Source organism: Barbatula barbatula (assembly GCF_947034865.1).
Source record: "Barbatula barbatula genome assembly, chromosome: 24".
Lineage (NCBI taxonomy): Eukaryota > Metazoa > Chordata > Actinopteri > Cypriniformes > Nemacheilidae > Barbatula > Barbatula barbatula.
Genome location: NC_136787.1, coordinates 16,958,304 through 16,975,187, shown reverse-complemented (window position 1 = coordinate 16,975,187; position 16,884 = coordinate 16,958,304). Strand labels below are relative to the sequence as shown.

General features: G+C 40.3%; 2 protein-coding genes across 8 annotated transcripts in view; one reads left to right on the top strand and one right to left on the bottom strand.

The window, feature by feature from the left end:
- Positions 1-567: 567 nt before the first annotated feature.
- Positions 568-10,102, top strand: LOC306889498 (kinesin-like protein KIF2A). Of its 5 annotated transcripts, none has more exons than XM_079448501.1 (21): positions 593-792; positions 1,696-1,790; positions 2,663-2,791; positions 2,909-2,963; positions 3,041-3,142; positions 3,479-3,582; positions 3,700-3,795; positions 3,880-3,934; positions 4,016-4,178; positions 4,516-4,606; positions 4,682-4,745; positions 5,562-5,653; positions 5,751-5,893; positions 5,973-6,177; positions 6,270-6,380; positions 6,502-6,569; positions 7,393-7,476; positions 7,964-8,111; positions 8,190-8,291; positions 8,556-8,691; positions 8,942-10,100. In XM_079448501.1, the coding sequence occupies exons 1-21, from the start codon at positions 732-734 to the stop codon at positions 9,025-9,027; spliced, it is 2,190 nt and encodes a 729-aa protein (XP_079304627.1). In that variant the 5' UTR covers positions 593-731; the 3' UTR covers positions 9,028-10,100. The 5 variants fall into 5 exon arrangements, with proteins under 5 accessions (XP_079304629.1, XP_079304627.1, XP_079304626.1 ...); XM_079448500.1 differs by having other exon boundaries at positions 7,393-7,506; XM_079448502.1 differs by lacking the exon at positions 593-792 and adding an exon at positions 1,197-1,376 and having other exon boundaries at positions 7,393-7,506; positions 8,942-10,101.
- Positions 10,103-11,220: 1,118 nt separating this feature from the next.
- The window catches only part of pitpnm2 (phosphatidylinositol transfer protein, membrane-associated 2), a 41,448-nt gene continuing 35,784 nt past the window's right edge, over positions 11,221-16,884 (bottom strand). For all 3 annotated transcript variants that reach the window (XM_079448498.1, XM_079448496.1, XM_079448497.1), the window contains 7 exons: positions 16,491-16,607; positions 16,293-16,409; positions 16,057-16,205; positions 15,833-15,982; positions 15,563-15,746; positions 15,283-15,411; positions 11,221-14,427 (listed from right to left, as the gene is read on the bottom strand). In XM_079448498.1, the coding sequence (XP_079304624.1) occupies positions 14,086-14,427; positions 15,283-15,411; positions 15,563-15,746; positions 15,833-15,982; positions 16,057-16,205; positions 16,293-16,409; positions 16,491-16,607 (1,188 nt within the window). In that variant the 3' untranslated portion in view covers positions 11,221-14,085. The remainder of the gene's footprint in view (positions 14,428-15,282; positions 15,412-15,562; positions 15,747-15,832; positions 15,983-16,056; positions 16,206-16,292; positions 16,410-16,490; positions 16,608-16,884) is intronic.

The window sequence follows — 16,884 nt, the reverse complement described above, 5'->3', positions numbered from 1 at the left end:
GGAGACCCCGGGAAGACCTAGGACACGCTGGTGGGACTATGTCTCCCGGCTGGCCTGGGAACGCCTCGATGTCCCCCCGGAAGAGCTGGAGGAAGTGTCTAGGGTGAGGGATGTCTGGGCATCTCTGCTTAGACTGCTGCCCCCGCGACCCGGCCCCGGATAAGCGGTAGAAAATGTATTACAATAGTTTCTGATGGAAAGATTACGTGTTTGCACAATTATATTTTTCTCTAAGTTGAATCTCTTTTGAATTTTAGATCAAAACTCAATCTTTCACCCAAAACAAGCCTCTGCTGCCCCCTCGTGTTTATCTCTGCAAACGCGCATTCGATACACTTAAAGATGCATTCAGGTAAACATTTTTAGATGAATGTGTTTATTTTGGATTTGAATCGAATCCAAGCTGTTTTTTAACGAAATGTAATTGTAAGAAAGCGTAAATATGTGTTAAATGTTCATGTAAAACCCCTCAGAATTGAGCTCGATCTAAAAACACCCCACGACAAATCATTTTTATAAAGTGTTGTGGAAAGAGAATAAAATAAACACTGCCGCAACCAGACAAAAGAGGCTGATGTGACATCCTGCTGATGGGCGTGTGAGCGCATTGCGCATGCGCACTCATCCTCTCTCCCTGCTGACCTCCTCCCGGTTCCTGCCGCCGATCATCAACTTCTCCCGATAAACCCGCTGAAAAACATCCGCACGGACGCTGGCTTACACATGAGGCCATGGCGGCTGTGTTCGGGAAGATCCAGATAGGCATTTATGTGGAAATCAAGCGGAGTGATGGTGAGTCACGCCCGACAGCGGCTCTTTTATGGGCAGTTTGTCGGCGCATCATCTTTGTTTGACCGCTTAACAGCGCGTCCGATTAAATGAAGATAACGCGCAAACGACAGAAGAGACTTAATGTCAGAACACGCGTGCATATTTGATGCATATCAAACGTGTAACTGTCTCTCGGATACCTGCATGATCCGTTAGCGTATTTACGAATCGCACTATGGCGCGGACCGGGCTCATGAATATTAGTTAGGGTCCCCTGACGTTGCTTGGTTACCGTGTTGACGCGTCATCTCGTTCGTATTCATTAGCGGCTACCACGATTCGCCGGATGGCGTAATGCTGTAAATATTTCAGCCAATGGTGTAGCTCGACGAGTTAATATTCATGAGCTAAGCCGTAACCGTAGTAGGAGTCGTAAAATCGCGGCGTTAGCATCCAGCCCGAGGAAGACGCCCTGAGATATCGTGTGGAAATGACTTTAAAATAAACCTTTAAGTGACTTTATTCTCATCCTAGCACTAAAATCATACAATCGAGAGACGTGTGGGGTTTCCAGGCCAAACTGCAGATAGTACAAAGAATTCACTGTAAGCGGTTATAATGCATAATGCATATAGCCTGTACATACAAAACGTGGAAAACATACTTTATTATTGCTGCTTATGGGGTTACAATTTACAAGTGACATAAGTGATGTGTTGGAGTCTGGGATCGAGTCTGGAGGCATGACTCTTGATGCAAGCAATATTGCCATTGCTAAAATTGGTATTTTCTTACGTTTGATGTAATGTTAGTGATCTGAAAACTAAACATTGGGGTTCTGGTGCAGTTTTCCATAGGAAAGCGGTTGTAAGAGTTGTCAGGAATATTGAAACGCTGTAATGTTGGTTGTGTGATGTCTTGTAGGCAGAATCCATCAGGCCATGGTGACATCACTCAATGAAGACAACGACAGCGTGACAGTCGAATGGATTGAAAATGGAGATACAAAAGGAAAAGAGGTACAAGGATGATGTCCGTCATACTGACTGTGTTTGATAATACGAGCTATTGGGTGTCATTACATTTACATGTCATTTAGCAGACGCTTCTAGATTAAGATTACAGGGAGAAATAAGCGACATGTCATATACATTTTGGTTTTCTTTCTTTTTAGCAAAAGTATCAGCTGAATTCTTTCAGAGTGGTTTTTGCACATTGGCAATGGCCAAATCTCACAGATGGTGCCCGTAAAGGGTCTTTATTAACGTAGATACAATAAGACAAGCTGATGAAAAACAAGAATGCCAAAATGTGCCTTTTTCTCATTTCCGGAATGAAATGGAAATTTGACAAAATTCAACAGATTCTCAACAGATCTTCCCATCTCTGTGTACACATAAAATAGTGACACTTATCATTTAAAAACGTATTTCTCCAGAAAAAAAGCATTTTAGCTGGAGAATTTTCAGATTTTGGTTGATTTTTGTAACAATAGTACATAGAAGTGAACTTTTACCAAGGCTCGCTATAAAAGTCGTATTCGTTGTTACATTTGTATTATCCGTCTACGAGACACACGGATATAATGTTGATGTGTCAGGATTAAGAGAGATTTATTCCAAAGCAGCTTTTCTGTCTCCCGTTATTAACGTCTCAGTTTATCTGCCAATTCATGTCTGTGACCCGACCAATACTGAAATTCACTTTAGAAAGGTGTTCATATTGAGACACTTTAGTGTGAGCACAGCTTGAGACATGGTCGAGATCTCCTCTGAATCTCACTTGTGAGATTACTCTCCGATACGCCAAATGAATCTCATAGCTGTCCACGTGACGAGAACAATCCGTGTTTTTATTAACTGAATCAAACGCTCTGTGCCTGTGTGAACAGATTGATTTGGAGAGCATATTTGCACTGAATCTAGATCTGGCACCTGAAGAGGAAATTGCACAAAGTCCCGAAACTCCTCCTCCGCCTGCGTCCAGCGCCATCAAAGTGAACAAGATCCCGCAGAACAAGGTCCGTGTCCTCAACTCAAAACTGGATTGAATACTCTTTCTGGATTGCAATGCATTGTGGGATCTAACAGTGGCTGTAATGACATGTTTATGATTCTCTTGGATTTGTCTCTTGTAGAATCGCAGGACAGTCGCTCCACCTAAAAATGAGACGCCTGCCAGGGATAATCGAGGTACCGTATGATGACATGATGACATTTGATGAAAATGTGGAAAGTGCTAAAACAACACCTTTGTTCATCGTATGTAGGGACAACTCGAGCTCGTCCGAGTCAACAGACTGAAGCTCCTCCTCCTGCCGCTGCTGTTCCACCTCCACCCATTCAACATCAGACCCTACAACAACAGAACGGTAACACATCACCTCTCATGCCTTTCCTGACAGACATTAGCTTAAAAGTGGAATTGTTGTTTAAGAGACCACAGTAGTGATGCTAGCGTGAGGGCCGACACGCGAGAACAAAAGCCACATTTAGTGTTGTTCTCCAACACGACTCCGAGATGACGCCTCCTGCCGCCGGCGTCGAGAGAATCACCCAAACACAACCGATGTGTGTGTGACTCTTGCACAAGCCCATTTTAATTGTATAATCGTCATGAGGGACACACATGCGACAAAGATCCAACGAATCATTATTTTAATACATGAAGTTGCCACAAACCATGTCATCAAATCTTTGTCGTTCAGCCCAACGCAGGAAATCCAACTGTGTGAAGGAAGTAGAGAAACTGCAGGAAAAGAGAGAGAGGAGACGACTGCAACAGCAGGAGCTGCGTGAGAAAAAAGCTCAAGTGAGCGGTCATGAACACACACACACTGTATTTCAATGAAAACACTCATGTGAAGATCTAGATGTATATTTGGTGTAATGTGATTGGTCATTTCAACATGGGGAGTGTTTATTACAGGAGGTCGACACCACAGTGCCTAACTATGAAATCATGTGCATGATCCGAGACTTCAGAGCAAGTTTAGATTACAGACCGCTGACAACTGCAGACCTGGTAAATAAACGTCCATCTCCATCTACACATCGTACATTGACCTTATATGTTCTTATAATTGAGGACTTTGATGTATTTTGTCAGATCGAGGACCACAGGATATGTGTGTGTGTGCGGACGCGACCATTAAACAAGAAGGGTGAGTGGGAAATAAAATGCATGACATTTCCGGTGTTGTTTGTGTAATATTCAACGGTTCATCTTTCTTCTTTATACTCAGAGATGACGATGAAGGATCTGGACGTCATCACCATCCCCAGTAAAGATGTGGTGATGGTTCACGAGCCCAAGCAGAAAGTGGATTTAACTCGATATTTAGAGAACCAGACGTTCCGCTTTGACTACGCTTTCGATGATTCCGCCACCAATGAAATGGTCTACAGGTCAGATATTTCCTTGCCGTGCCGTTACCGGGATTGGATTTTAAAAACCAGGCCGTGATATCATTGGTTCATATTATCATTCCAAATGATAGAGTCTGTATATTTTGTTAAATATATTTTGGAGCTTTGGTTCGCTGACTTTAAATAATGTTTTCATATGATTTGTTTCGGTGGAGAAACCGTTTCCAAGTGAAAAGATGAGCGCTTGCTTTTGTGGTATTTCGTTATTAATGTTATGGTTTCCCATCCATGAGACTTTGGTGATGTCAGCAGGGAGTACAAGTTTCAGAAGCAAAGCAGAATTTGTTTACATGTGTTTGTTTTAATCTTGTGTCAGGTTTACCGCCCGGCCGCTGGTGGAGACTATATTTGAGAGAGGAATGGCCACCTGTTTCGCTTACGGTCAGACGGGCAGCGGTAAAACTCATGTACGTATCACACTTTCTGCAGATGAGTTTCCCAGAGGAACATTCAGCATTATAATCGCTCTGCTCTCATTTCAGACCATGGGTGGAGATTTTTCAGGGAAGAATCAGGACTGCTCCAAAGGCATCTATGCACTCGCAGGTACTCATTCATTCATCGGAAGATATTTTGTACGTTCAATAATTTGTGTGTGTTCGTGTGTCTGTGCATGCATGCGTGTGTGTGTGTATGTTTGTGCTTGCGTGTGTGCATGAGATTTTGATGGTAGTAATTTCCACAAATTTGGTCAAAACTAGGGCTGGGAATCGATTCCAAGGCGTTGAGAATAGAGAGTCTGTTTAAAGATGTTAAAGCTTGACGGTACTTTTTCAACACCTGTCTGCACTATATTACTTAACAGTAATATTTATGTGCACAGTTTCTTACATATTTTTTAAACATTGATAAATGGTATTGCATTCAAAATGTGTTCATTCTTTTAATAATAAAAATAAATCAAACAGGGAATTGAGCAGGAATCGAAAACAGCAGCTAGGAATCGATTCTTGTAATTCCCAAACCAGGAATTGGAATCTACTCGAAAGAATTCAGAACAGCCCTAGTAAAAACATGGATTTGTTTATGACTTGAATACCAGAAATACTTTGTTAACATTTTTTTAATCAATTAAATAAGTAAATTGTCAGTAATAAAATAAGAACGAAGACACAAACTCTCTTTTAGACCTACAGTAATGTACAGATCCAATAATGACGTGTCTGAAACGGTTTGTTTATGTTAGACCGATTGTGTCAACATACAGTAAATACTCATCAAGATGAACATTTTGACATTTCTTTGCAAAACAGAGCGATGTTGAAAAATGATGAGTTCTGAATAAATTCACGATATTGTATTCAGCGATGACGCTGAACAATACTGTTGTTGTATATTTAAAATATTTCATCTTTGTTGCAGCACGGGATGTTTTTCTCATGCTTAAAAAACCCATCTACAAGAAGTTGGATCTTCAGGTGTATGCCACGTTCTTTGAGATTTACAGCGGGAAGGCAAGTCCCGAAGTTCAAACCAATGAATCGGAAAACAATGTGTATTCTACAATAGTCATTTAATAGTTCATTTAACAGACAACATGTTTGTGTGCAGGTGTTTGACCTTCTGAACAGGAAGGCGAAGCTGCGTGTGTTAGAGGACGGTAAACAGCAGGTTCAGGTGGTGGGATTACAGGAGCGAGAGGTTAAATGTACAGAAGACGTCCTCAAACTCATTGAGATGGGGAACAGCTGCAGGTGAAAGACTGAACCGATCAGAGCCAGTTGAGTTCGATCACACACATCGGATTCACAGATTCCTCCGTGTTTATTTCAGGACATCCGGACAGACGTCGGCTAACGCTCACTCATCCCGCAGTCACGCCGTGTTTCAGATCATTCTCCGCCGGAGAGGAAAAATGCACGGCAAGTTCTCGCTCATCGACCTGGCGGGAAACGAGCGAGGAGCCGACACGTCAAGCGCTGACCGACAGACGCGTCTCGAGGGCGCTGAGATCAACAAAAGTCTCCTGGCACTGAAGGTTTGATGATGATGATGATGATGATGGGTGGGTGTTTGGGTGGTGATCGCCCACACCTGAGGTCTGACGTGTGTTTGTTATGCGTCTCACAGGAGTGTATTCGAGCTTTGGGCCGAAACAAACCACACACTCCGTTCAGAGCCAGTAAACTGACGCAGGTCTTACGAGATTCTTTCATCGGAGAGAATTCCAGAACATGTATGGTGAGAGATTTACTGCGACATCACATTCTTTATGTGCAGTGACATGTTACAGTCAGTGTTGTTTATTTCTGTTTAAAGTAAATATGTTTGTGTTGTAAATATGATTCATTTCTTTGAATAGATCGCTACGATCTCTCCGGGAATGGCATCGTGTGAAAACACATTAAACACATTGAGATATGCCAACAGGTACGTTAGTCTTAACACCTCTGTTTGAATACAAAATACTTATTATTCATAATAATGTAGAAACAATCATTTGACCACCCTAAAATACATTTTCTGTTTCTCTGAATTTACTCTATAGGTACATGTTTAAGTTAAATGATCATTTCATCCTGTGAACTAGCGATAGTATTTCTCCTAAATTCCAAATGAAGAAGTCATTTTGTCAAATTGGTCAAAATATGAAATGCTTGCAAATCTTGAGTATTGGAAAAGAAAACAATTCATGTTTCTTATCCGTGTTTTTAAAATAAAACTACTAATGTTTTGGGATCATGAAAAACATTGCAAAATAGTTAAGGATTAATATTCTGATCATTTGGATAAATATCTGATCAAATTTTGCTCACATGTGATTATTGACCCAGAAATAATAATATCTTCAATATTAATTCGATGTAAAAAAATGTGAACATTCTTGAGCATCGTTTGCACTGACCGCATCATTCTCCATTACAGATCAATTTGCATTTGTGCTTTGTAAATGTGTCAAATGATACGAGTTTGTATGGTATGGTTGGTTTTATTATGGTAAAAGTGTTGTAACCTTGTTTTTTGACAGATGCATTATTAATAATGTATTACCCTGATTTTTCCACACTTATCATAGCTAAACGGGTGCTATTGTGTTGAGACTTTGGTTGATATGGTTTTACAACAAATAAATGGAAATAACCATGATTACTATAGTAAACTCAATGTAAAAGTTAATATTTCAGTGATGGTCTTCTTGATTGAAGCGTGTCTGTCTGTTTTTCTGATTGGTCGTCTGTTGTCCTGTCTTCAGAGTGAAGGAGTTTGGGATCAGTCCGTCTGATATTCCCTTCTCTCAGGGGGGAGGCGGTCGCTCCGAGCTTTCTCCTACCTATGAGTATGATGACTTTGCTACCTCACCCAGCAGGTCTCACCCTTTTCCACATTCAAGCCTGTCTAAATCCAGACAGAGCGCTTATCAAACCTCTTTCTTTGCCTCGTCATCCACACTTACCATTCGGTTTACGTCACGTCTGCATGTGCATATGTCCTTTCATGTTATTTGTTTTGTGTCCTATTTTTTCATTCCACGTTTTGAGCGAGTAACTCGTGTAGAAATGAAAACCAACATTGGATCATTTTTGGATGAACTGTTCCTTTGAAAGTTTTCCGTTGCACAATTTTAACACAGTTTTTTGTTTGTTTGCTTGCACTTTCTAGCTCTGACGGAGCTTGTCGGTCAATATGCATGAATGTTAATCCGTATCAGACCCGCTGCCATTTCATTGGTTCACTGGCTGCCCGTGTGCCATGACATCATCACATGAATAGCTCACATCTTCATACGCTGAACGTCATGAATTGAGATGATGTTTTCGTCGCAGGGTGAAGGAGTTGACCATAGACCCCAGTGCAGTGATGGACACTCGGCCCGGCGGACACTCGGTCAATCAGCTGGACGTGCTCGAGGCTCAGTGGGGGGTGGGCAGCTCTCCTCAGAGAGACGATCTCAAGCTCCTCTGTGAGCAAAACGTAAGAACACCCTCATCTCACGCATCTTTGGAGAAATGTAAGGATGAGTTTGAGTTGTGTGTTGATGGATGTGTACAGGAGGAAGAGGTGTCTCCTCAACTCTTCACCTTTCATGAGGTCGTGTCTCAGCTGGTGGAGATGGAAGAGCAGGTTCTAGAAGACCATCGAGTCGTGTTTCAGGTGCAGGATTCTCTCTCTTTCTTACTCCACTCTATATTTTGGTTCTTTCTAATCTAAAAAAGTTGAAGAAAATCTTTAGAAGGGTTTGAGTAAGTCCACATACATCAAATGATGTTTCCATGTTTTTCACATTATGGTTCCATTTATATTCATGATATTGGCAGGTTGTTACAGAAAACATTGACCCTTCCATTATATGGTGTTTGCAGTAGATACTTCATCGTGATGTGTTTGTGCTTTTCTTGGTGGTTTGATGACTTGCAGGAGTCCATACGCTGGCTGGAGGATGAGAAGGTGCTTTTGGAAATGACGGAGGAGGTCGATTATGACGTAGAGTCGTACGCCACTCAACTCGAGCAAATTCTGGATCAAAAGATTGACGTTTTAACAGAGCTCAGAGGTCAGCGTGTACCCAAATACATTCTTATTGCGTGATAATACAGTGTACGATTGACATAATAACGTACAGATATAAACATGACGCATTTACAATGGTTAGAGTCGACACAATCATGTCAAGCTGTTGTCTTAAGTTTTGAAGTTAATCCATCAAAGAACTGAAATGTATTTATCCCAGTGAAAGAATTTGGCAAGATCTCGCAGTGTCCATGTAAACATGCAAGAATAAAATGTGTTTGTTTTTGTGATAGATAAAGTGAAGTCTTTCCGCTCGGCTCTTCAAGAAGAAGAACAGGCCAGTAAGCAGATAAACCCCAAGCGTCCGCGAGCGCTGTAGAGTTACACCATCACCAGCCCGAGTGCTTCATGACCAATCACAACATGCGTTTCTGCCCATCAGACGTCGATGTACATACACAAATAACTCGCCCTTAGTGTTGTGACTGTTTCTTTCATCTACGAAAAGCACATTTTAACCGTGATTGTATAGAATTCCAGTTCAACTCAGTTTTTCATCGTCATGAAAGGGATCCGTAAGCCGACGCATGTATCAACATGGCTTGAGCCTTGACTGTGTGCGTCTGTAAATATTTCATGAACATCATTCAAAATGAAAAGGCTTTTCAGATGTATATAGCTGCTGCTTGTGTTTTAATCTGAATCTCTCTCCCAGTGGAGAAACAGCCGCAGATATATTTACCGATAGACATTTTGACTGATGCTGTATGGTTGCCAACTCATATAAAAGGGTATTAATATAAACTAGTCTCATTCTTATGTAAGTTCAACTGTTAACAATCCCACGAGTTCACATTAAATAGTATAATATACAGTTAAATCTTGAAAAGAAAACATTTACTGTGAATTGAAAAAGGCCTTATTGTTTAAAACAGATTAGTTCAAACATATTGTGCATCTTTAATCCCAATAGAAACGCTGCTATACAAATTGTTTGAGTATCTCTACTGAAACCTGCAGGAACCGATCGCTGAACGTTCTTTATGTTCTGGTTTTATTATAGTAAACAATTGTAATGGGAAATAGTTTTGTATATTATTTGCCTGATGAAACATTTCCTCCAACAAGGCCACACCGCATCAACTGTACCACAAATACCACATGCTTACACATGTATGTCTTATAAAAAATAGTTAAAGGACTGTATGTGTGAGCTCATGGCTGATGTGGAGCTCTGAAAGGATGAAATGAGGGATTTTGTTACCTGATGTTTTGTACATTTTGTTGTCATGAACTTGAGGCCACTGTCTGTTCTTAAAATGAATTTATAAAAAAACAGTGTTTTTTTTCGGACACTTTCCTCCTCGTGATTGCGTTTCCATGTCATTCTGAGTGCTGCGGAGAGTTCTGTGTATTACGCCATTGAAAATAAACCATCATCTGTCAACTCTGTACTCATTTGTGTACTTTTTTTGCACGTATTCAGTTTTATTGAGACAACTAAAGTCAACTGACGCAAGAAGTCAAATTCAACTCAGCATCATGACAAATATGACCTGTTGAAAAAAGTTAGGCCAATTTAACACAAGTAATCTGAAGTGATTCACCGGCTGAACATTGGGCTAGATGGATCATTTAAAACTTTGTTATATAACTATGTTGTATAGATGAAACAAAATATTTGTTAAGAAACAGTTTGGGTTAAATGCATATTTGTTTGTTTCATAAGGAGCAACAATGCATCATGCAACATAAACACAGCCATACACTTTTAAACCATTTAATCCTATTCAGCACACATGAAATAATAAATTGACCCCTCCTATATTTAAGTTCATCATCTACAATTATGTAGACAGTTTAAATAAAGTTTTAAAACTGACATTGAGATGAGACCAGGTTAATTTTCTTAATATAATGTAAAATTTATGATTTTTAATTGTGTCATTTCATGCGTATAACAATTTTCTTGGTAATATTTTGAAAATATACCTTGATCCTGGGGTCTCTAGTTCAGAAAGCTCTGGATTTGTTTGTCTGTGGTTTTAACATCATTCCTGGTAACATCAGACGTAAGCTGTTTAGGCATCCGTATTAAAAAAAGGATCTATAACTCATCACGATAAATCTTATTAACAAACAAACAATGAATGTACAACATACAAATTGTTTACAAATATAATAATTATTCATCTTTTTAAATGTGTAAATCAATATTATCGAAGATAAGTGAATATGCTTGAAAATAAATGACATTAACTCATGAAACGAGACAAAAATAAATATAATCAATCGTTGTGATGGGCATAAATACCAGCACATATATCACCTTATAGGAAAAAACAAAGGCAACTATGACACTAAATGAATCATGACATTTAAAAACGAAAGTGTTAAATCTGGCTCTGTTTAGTTTGCTTTACTACTATCTGTATGTACTGAATGTAAAGCTGCTTTGCAATAATGCCAATTTGTGAAAAGCACCACAGAAATAAATCTCGATGACATGGAACATTGTATGACATTTATAAAGCATAAAAGCAATAGAAGAGTCAGAAGACGCGCACAGTTGTCCAACTGCATTTAATTCACATTACATACAGCTATACATATGAGAGCACTGAACCGCCGGCCGGGTAAGAAAACTGTAAGAGAGCGAGTCGGTTCAGATCAACACCGACACAACAGAAGTTGATAAACCCGCAGTTCAGTTCTGTGTCACTCTTCATCAGCGAAACATGTTTCCTTCATACAGTGTTTTTGGCAACAAACAGGAACAATTTTGAATGTTATTTTATCCAATTTGTCCATTTATTGGTGCACGTGTCCAAAAATTCTGTCGTTTTAGTTTGATTTACTTTCACTCTAATTCCAACAAAACGCCAACATTTGAAAATCTCAGCATGTCAGTGTTGAAAAATATGGTTTGGGATTGCAAAGATAAATATTTGGTAGTTATATAGAGACAACAGCATATTCGTAGATATAAACTGGAGGTATGTCCTGTATAGTGGCCCATTACTGAATTATACAGCAAAGTGTACGAAAGATATGCTGTGTCATGCAAAATAGAAAAGTGTCTATAATCCGGTTTATCTGAGGATATAATACTTGTACATTTGCCCACAATCTTTCAATGAATATCTGCTGCTTAAAACGTGTGCAGAAGTGTGGCACAAACCGTCAAATGACACAAAAACTCCCTGCCATGTCTGATCCTTCCATTCATAAATACAATTCATGAACTTGACATCTGTGAAAAACAGCCAGTATTAAGAAACCGTAACAAGCTGCAGAAGTAAATCTGTTCTGATATGGAAAACAAAAGCATGGTGGAACAAAATAAAATTACATTTTTCATTTTAAATTATTCAACAAGTGCTCTTTTTTCACATTTATTCGTACAAACCTTTCAGAATTTTTGCCCTGATGTCTAGTATCGAACCGACAAAACCTGTTCACATTACTTACAAAGACTAGTAATACTAGTCTAAGTATAAACTTAAAAACTGAACATTGTAAAGATTAAAATCATATCACATTAAGTGGAAATTAAAAGCCTGTTTTCCAAAGTACGATCGCTCTCCAGAACATCTGCACAAGTGTTTGTGTGTGTGTGAGTATGTTCGCAGGATCTGTTTGTTTGTTTGTTTCCTGAACACATGTGATTGTCCGTGCGGTACGGTGGCGTTCTCTATAGAATTTGCTACAGAAACACTGTTGACGATTATGCACAAGGACGCACGTCATTGGTCCTTAAAAGAAACGTCAGACAAAAAGTAAAGCGACACATGGAATACAGTCAAACCTGAAATATCTATCATCTTATGAAGCTACGGAAATAAATAAATTCTGACCGTAACGTATCCTATGTAGTGAAATTTACATCTTTTACAGTATCTACACGCGTTTAAGTCCCATTCATTTAAAAACGACAAAAACCATCAGCCGGGTTGGAAACCATCACTTTGGATGGGAAGCCCCAGCGTACATGCAGAATGGCTATTCCAGTATGTGCATGGCAGCTTAAAACAAACAAATAATTTTACCCGACTCGGTCATGCTGTCCCATCTAAAATCAAAAAATTAAGAGCACGATTTCTATAGATCTCAAATCACGATAATATGAACATATGGACAATATCATTGATTACTGAACTTTAAAGGATTTGAGTTGATCTAGAATGATCTAAAATCTATAAAACATTATACATGTGCCATCCAAACATAGCGTATGTACACTCTCCGCCCTGGAAACTTTGCTACAACACATCCAACACTTCGCTCGTCCCACCACCTGGTTTTGGCACATTTCTTGCGTTTTCTCGTTTCCTATATTTTGGAGAAATATATGATCGTGCGTGTGCACAAATACCCTGCTGTGAATGATGAGGGTCACATGACATGATAAAAGGACGTCCACTATTCCACTAGTGCAAAACAACAAGGTGATGCAGTTGCAGTACTACAGCGTTTTAATTGAAGTGAATTTGGCCATCGGCGGTATCAGACCGGCGGGTGATCGATCGATCGAATCGCTCCCCCCGATCACCGGGGAATGAGTGCAAAGAGGTTCACAGGAAATGATTGAGCACAGGTGGAATGCGTCTCCATACAAATCTTGGCAAAAAAACGAACATGCAAACAGCGAGCTGCACGGGTGGAAATGGGAGATTTTCTCCGGAGTTTTAAAGACGCTTTTTTACTTCAGCAGGTGTGGCGTGAAATCCCACGTGTGCTTACGATTGGTTTTTGGTGGCTCAGAGGTTGAAGAAAAAATAAATATGTGGAGAGTGACCCAGCAGCCTGTGCCGAGGGCGTCAAGAGGACAGGACAGAGAAACGGCAGACGTCTCGTAGATATTGCAAGCAGATGGCCTGGTAAAGGGATAGTTGCTCAGTTGAGCGTCCGTTCATAAGGCCTGCATGTTTCCATGTGATGGGGTCGGCTCCTTATTGCCTAAAGCTGCTGGGATTCCACTCGAAGATGCCGCCGGAGAGAGACACGGAGTACTCCGTGAGAACAAGAGGGACGAGAGACGGCCTCTTGGTCTGACCAACTTCTCAAGATCATGGCTGCCCTGAGCAGGTAAGAGGAGGCACGGTCTGAAAGGGTAGCGGTGTGTCATGTTCCAGGATGACGGGTGAAAGGGAGGAGTCCAAGGTGTTTCCGTCCAAACAGTACATTCAATCAGGTCAGAGGTGAGGGCCGGGACCCAGAGCGATGCTTAAGGCGCTAATTTCGTTTTCTTGAAAATGTTTGGCTGCTGGACTTGAAACTAAAATTATTCTAATTTCCTCAAAGGACTCTCATGCATCAACAGTACCTTGAGGTTTACTCACAGAGTTTGTTGTAATACTGTGAGCATAAATGAATCTCGCAGGCCGTGCTAAAGTCTCTGTGTCTTCCTCTAGATTTTAAACCCGGTGTGTGGAGCCTATTTTGGGCTCAGAGCTCCGCCCTCCAGTTTGCTGGTTCGGCCCCAGCAGCCAGCGGCGATGCTCATGCTTCTCTGGGCGCGCTCAGCCCGCTCTCGGTCGCATTCCGATTGGCTCTGGGCACGTTCGGGACGGCCCACATGCACAACGGGAGTGGAAGGGGTGGGTTGTGAGGAGATGGTACGCAGCAGGTGATTGCGCTTGCGCAAGAAGTCGCTGCTGCCGCCCAGCCCGAAACTGCCTTTCCTCAGGACCATACGAGTACCTCCTGTCTTGGCGGGTCTGGACCTCTGATTGTACTCCAGCTGTGACAGGTGAGACGCGTAACCATCCGTGATGAACTGAGACAAGAGCAGAGAGGGATGTTAGTGGGAGTAAAGAGAGAAACGAGTGTGTATGAATGGAGAAAGAGAGACACATGAACAATGTGTTGTGATTACAGGAAAAAAGCAAAGACAGAGAGTTTGAAGAAGAAGAGAGAAAGAGAAATGGAGATTAATAATATTAATAACAATACTAGTGATGGATATCTGGAAATAATAATAATAAAAGGATTTTATTTATTTTTGGAATGTTTTCCAAACATTATAATTATTAAGTAAATAATTCAATGTGGTTTTGTTTCTCCAATTATTTTGTTTGTTTATTATTGTTGTTATTAATATTTTTATTACTATAATTATTAAAACATAGTATTCAATTTCTCATTTATTAATTGTGATGTTTTGTTTATATACAACTTTTTTGGGTTTATTTATTTTTAAGTTTTTTTAATAAATAAACAATGTTGTTCATTAATAATAAGAAATCATATTCTTTAGATGTTGTATATATATATAATTAATAATTAAATCATATTCAAATGTTTATGTTTTTTATACTATTATTATTAAATAGTATTTGATTTTTTTATTGTTTCAAATGTTTTGTATATGATTTATTTTTGTTCATGATTAACATTTATATTTATCACTTTCTTGGTTTATTTTTTATATAATTATTATCCTTGTTGTGTACATTGTCTTTTTATAACTTTTTTCTTGTATGAAGATATACTGTAAATGTTGACAACTAAGAAAGTATGCTGTGCCAATAGAGCTACAACTACAAATGAATGAGTGAAAACAAAGACAGATTGATATGAGAGGAGAGAGACGGGTTGATGAGACATCATTGGACAGTGTGTGTTTGGATACCTGACACTGATGTTGCATCTTCTTTGTTGGTCTTCCCACAATGTAGATCTGGGATGGAGGCAGACCCAGTGACGTGTACACCGAGATGTCTTTAGTAGAGCCATAGGCAGCAAAGATCTTCATGTGTGCCTATGAAATGAACCAGATAATCATAAACTTATGTTTACAATCCACACAGCCTGCCATCTCTACCGTACATTACACTAGACTAGAAATAATATCCCCCACAACCCCTTGAGTCATCAGAAGAGAAGTTTGTGACGGTTCTGCGTTCTCTCACCTCAGTTATGAGACACTTGAGAAAGTTGGCTTTGTGTCGGAGGGGGTCGTGCACTAAACCATCACAGAACGACACGATTCCATGAGGGAAGTTGTGTTGTGAAAGCCACGCTACCACACGCTGCTTCTGCATGTCCGGCCGTCCCGTCACGTACACGATCAGATAACCCAAATCCTGCCAGTGCCTGACAAACCAAAGCAAACCATCTCATGTCAAGAACAGCAACACCGCCTGACATTTAAAGGAACGGATGAGAAGTCAAGACCTCACCTGACCACATCAACGGCCCCCGCGCGTACTTTAGGGTCACTGCCCATAATGGACACGCTGGCTGCGAAAGAGCCATCGATGCTGAACACGACAAATTCAGTGCCGCAAGGCAGAACCGTCAGGTAGCTGTCAGCTGACGTGTGGTCACCCCTGTTAACAGAAAGAACAGGCTAGAACCCAGCGAAACAACCAAATACTTGAGAGTTGCGTGTCTGTATCTGTACCTGACGACCATTTTAACTGGATACACTCCAATTCCCAGTTTCTTACTCTCAGGAATCACGTACGAGATTCGGCCACTGCTATTGGTCAGTTCCGTGTCAAAGTACACCCACTCACCCGATGGAGGCTGGGTCATGATGTGGATGTCAACCTTGAAACGACAGCAAAAAGAAAAATACTGTCAAAAGAATCATTTACAGTGATGATGGTTTATATGAGTGGATTCATTCGTAGACACCTTTTCTCCCGTTAGCGTGACCATATCCAACGGACCGTACATGAAACGCCCCGTGACCACCTGAGGACCGTCCTCTGTAAACACGGCATCATTTACGCGATGGTTTGCCGTAACGTTCTACAAAAACACAAAGAGATATTGTGAAATGAGAAAAGCACCTCTCAAACAGTGTTTAAGAAGAGAGATTCCGTGTCTCACCCTGATTTTCACGTGTGTCCTCTTTCTCAACCATTTCTCCCGCGGTTTGGACGGAGTGAATTCGGAGACTTCCTTCCCATCCAGTTCCAAAATACTGGAGTTCTCATGTCTCATAACCTACGAATTTCAGGAAATAGCAGATAAATAAAAATCACATGCGTGGCTGATTCAAAATGTCATATTTGGTTGATGGGTTGTCCACAGCTGTGTCTTTATAGATTACCAGAAAAGACACGTCACTTAAACAACAGTTTACTTTTTCTTTTATGCATGTGTGCTTTTATCCAAAGAGACTTGCATTCAAGTGAATATATTTTATCAGTAGGAGTAAAACATGCAATAAAATACATTATACTGCTTTCGCAATACGATACTATAAATATATATTTAAATA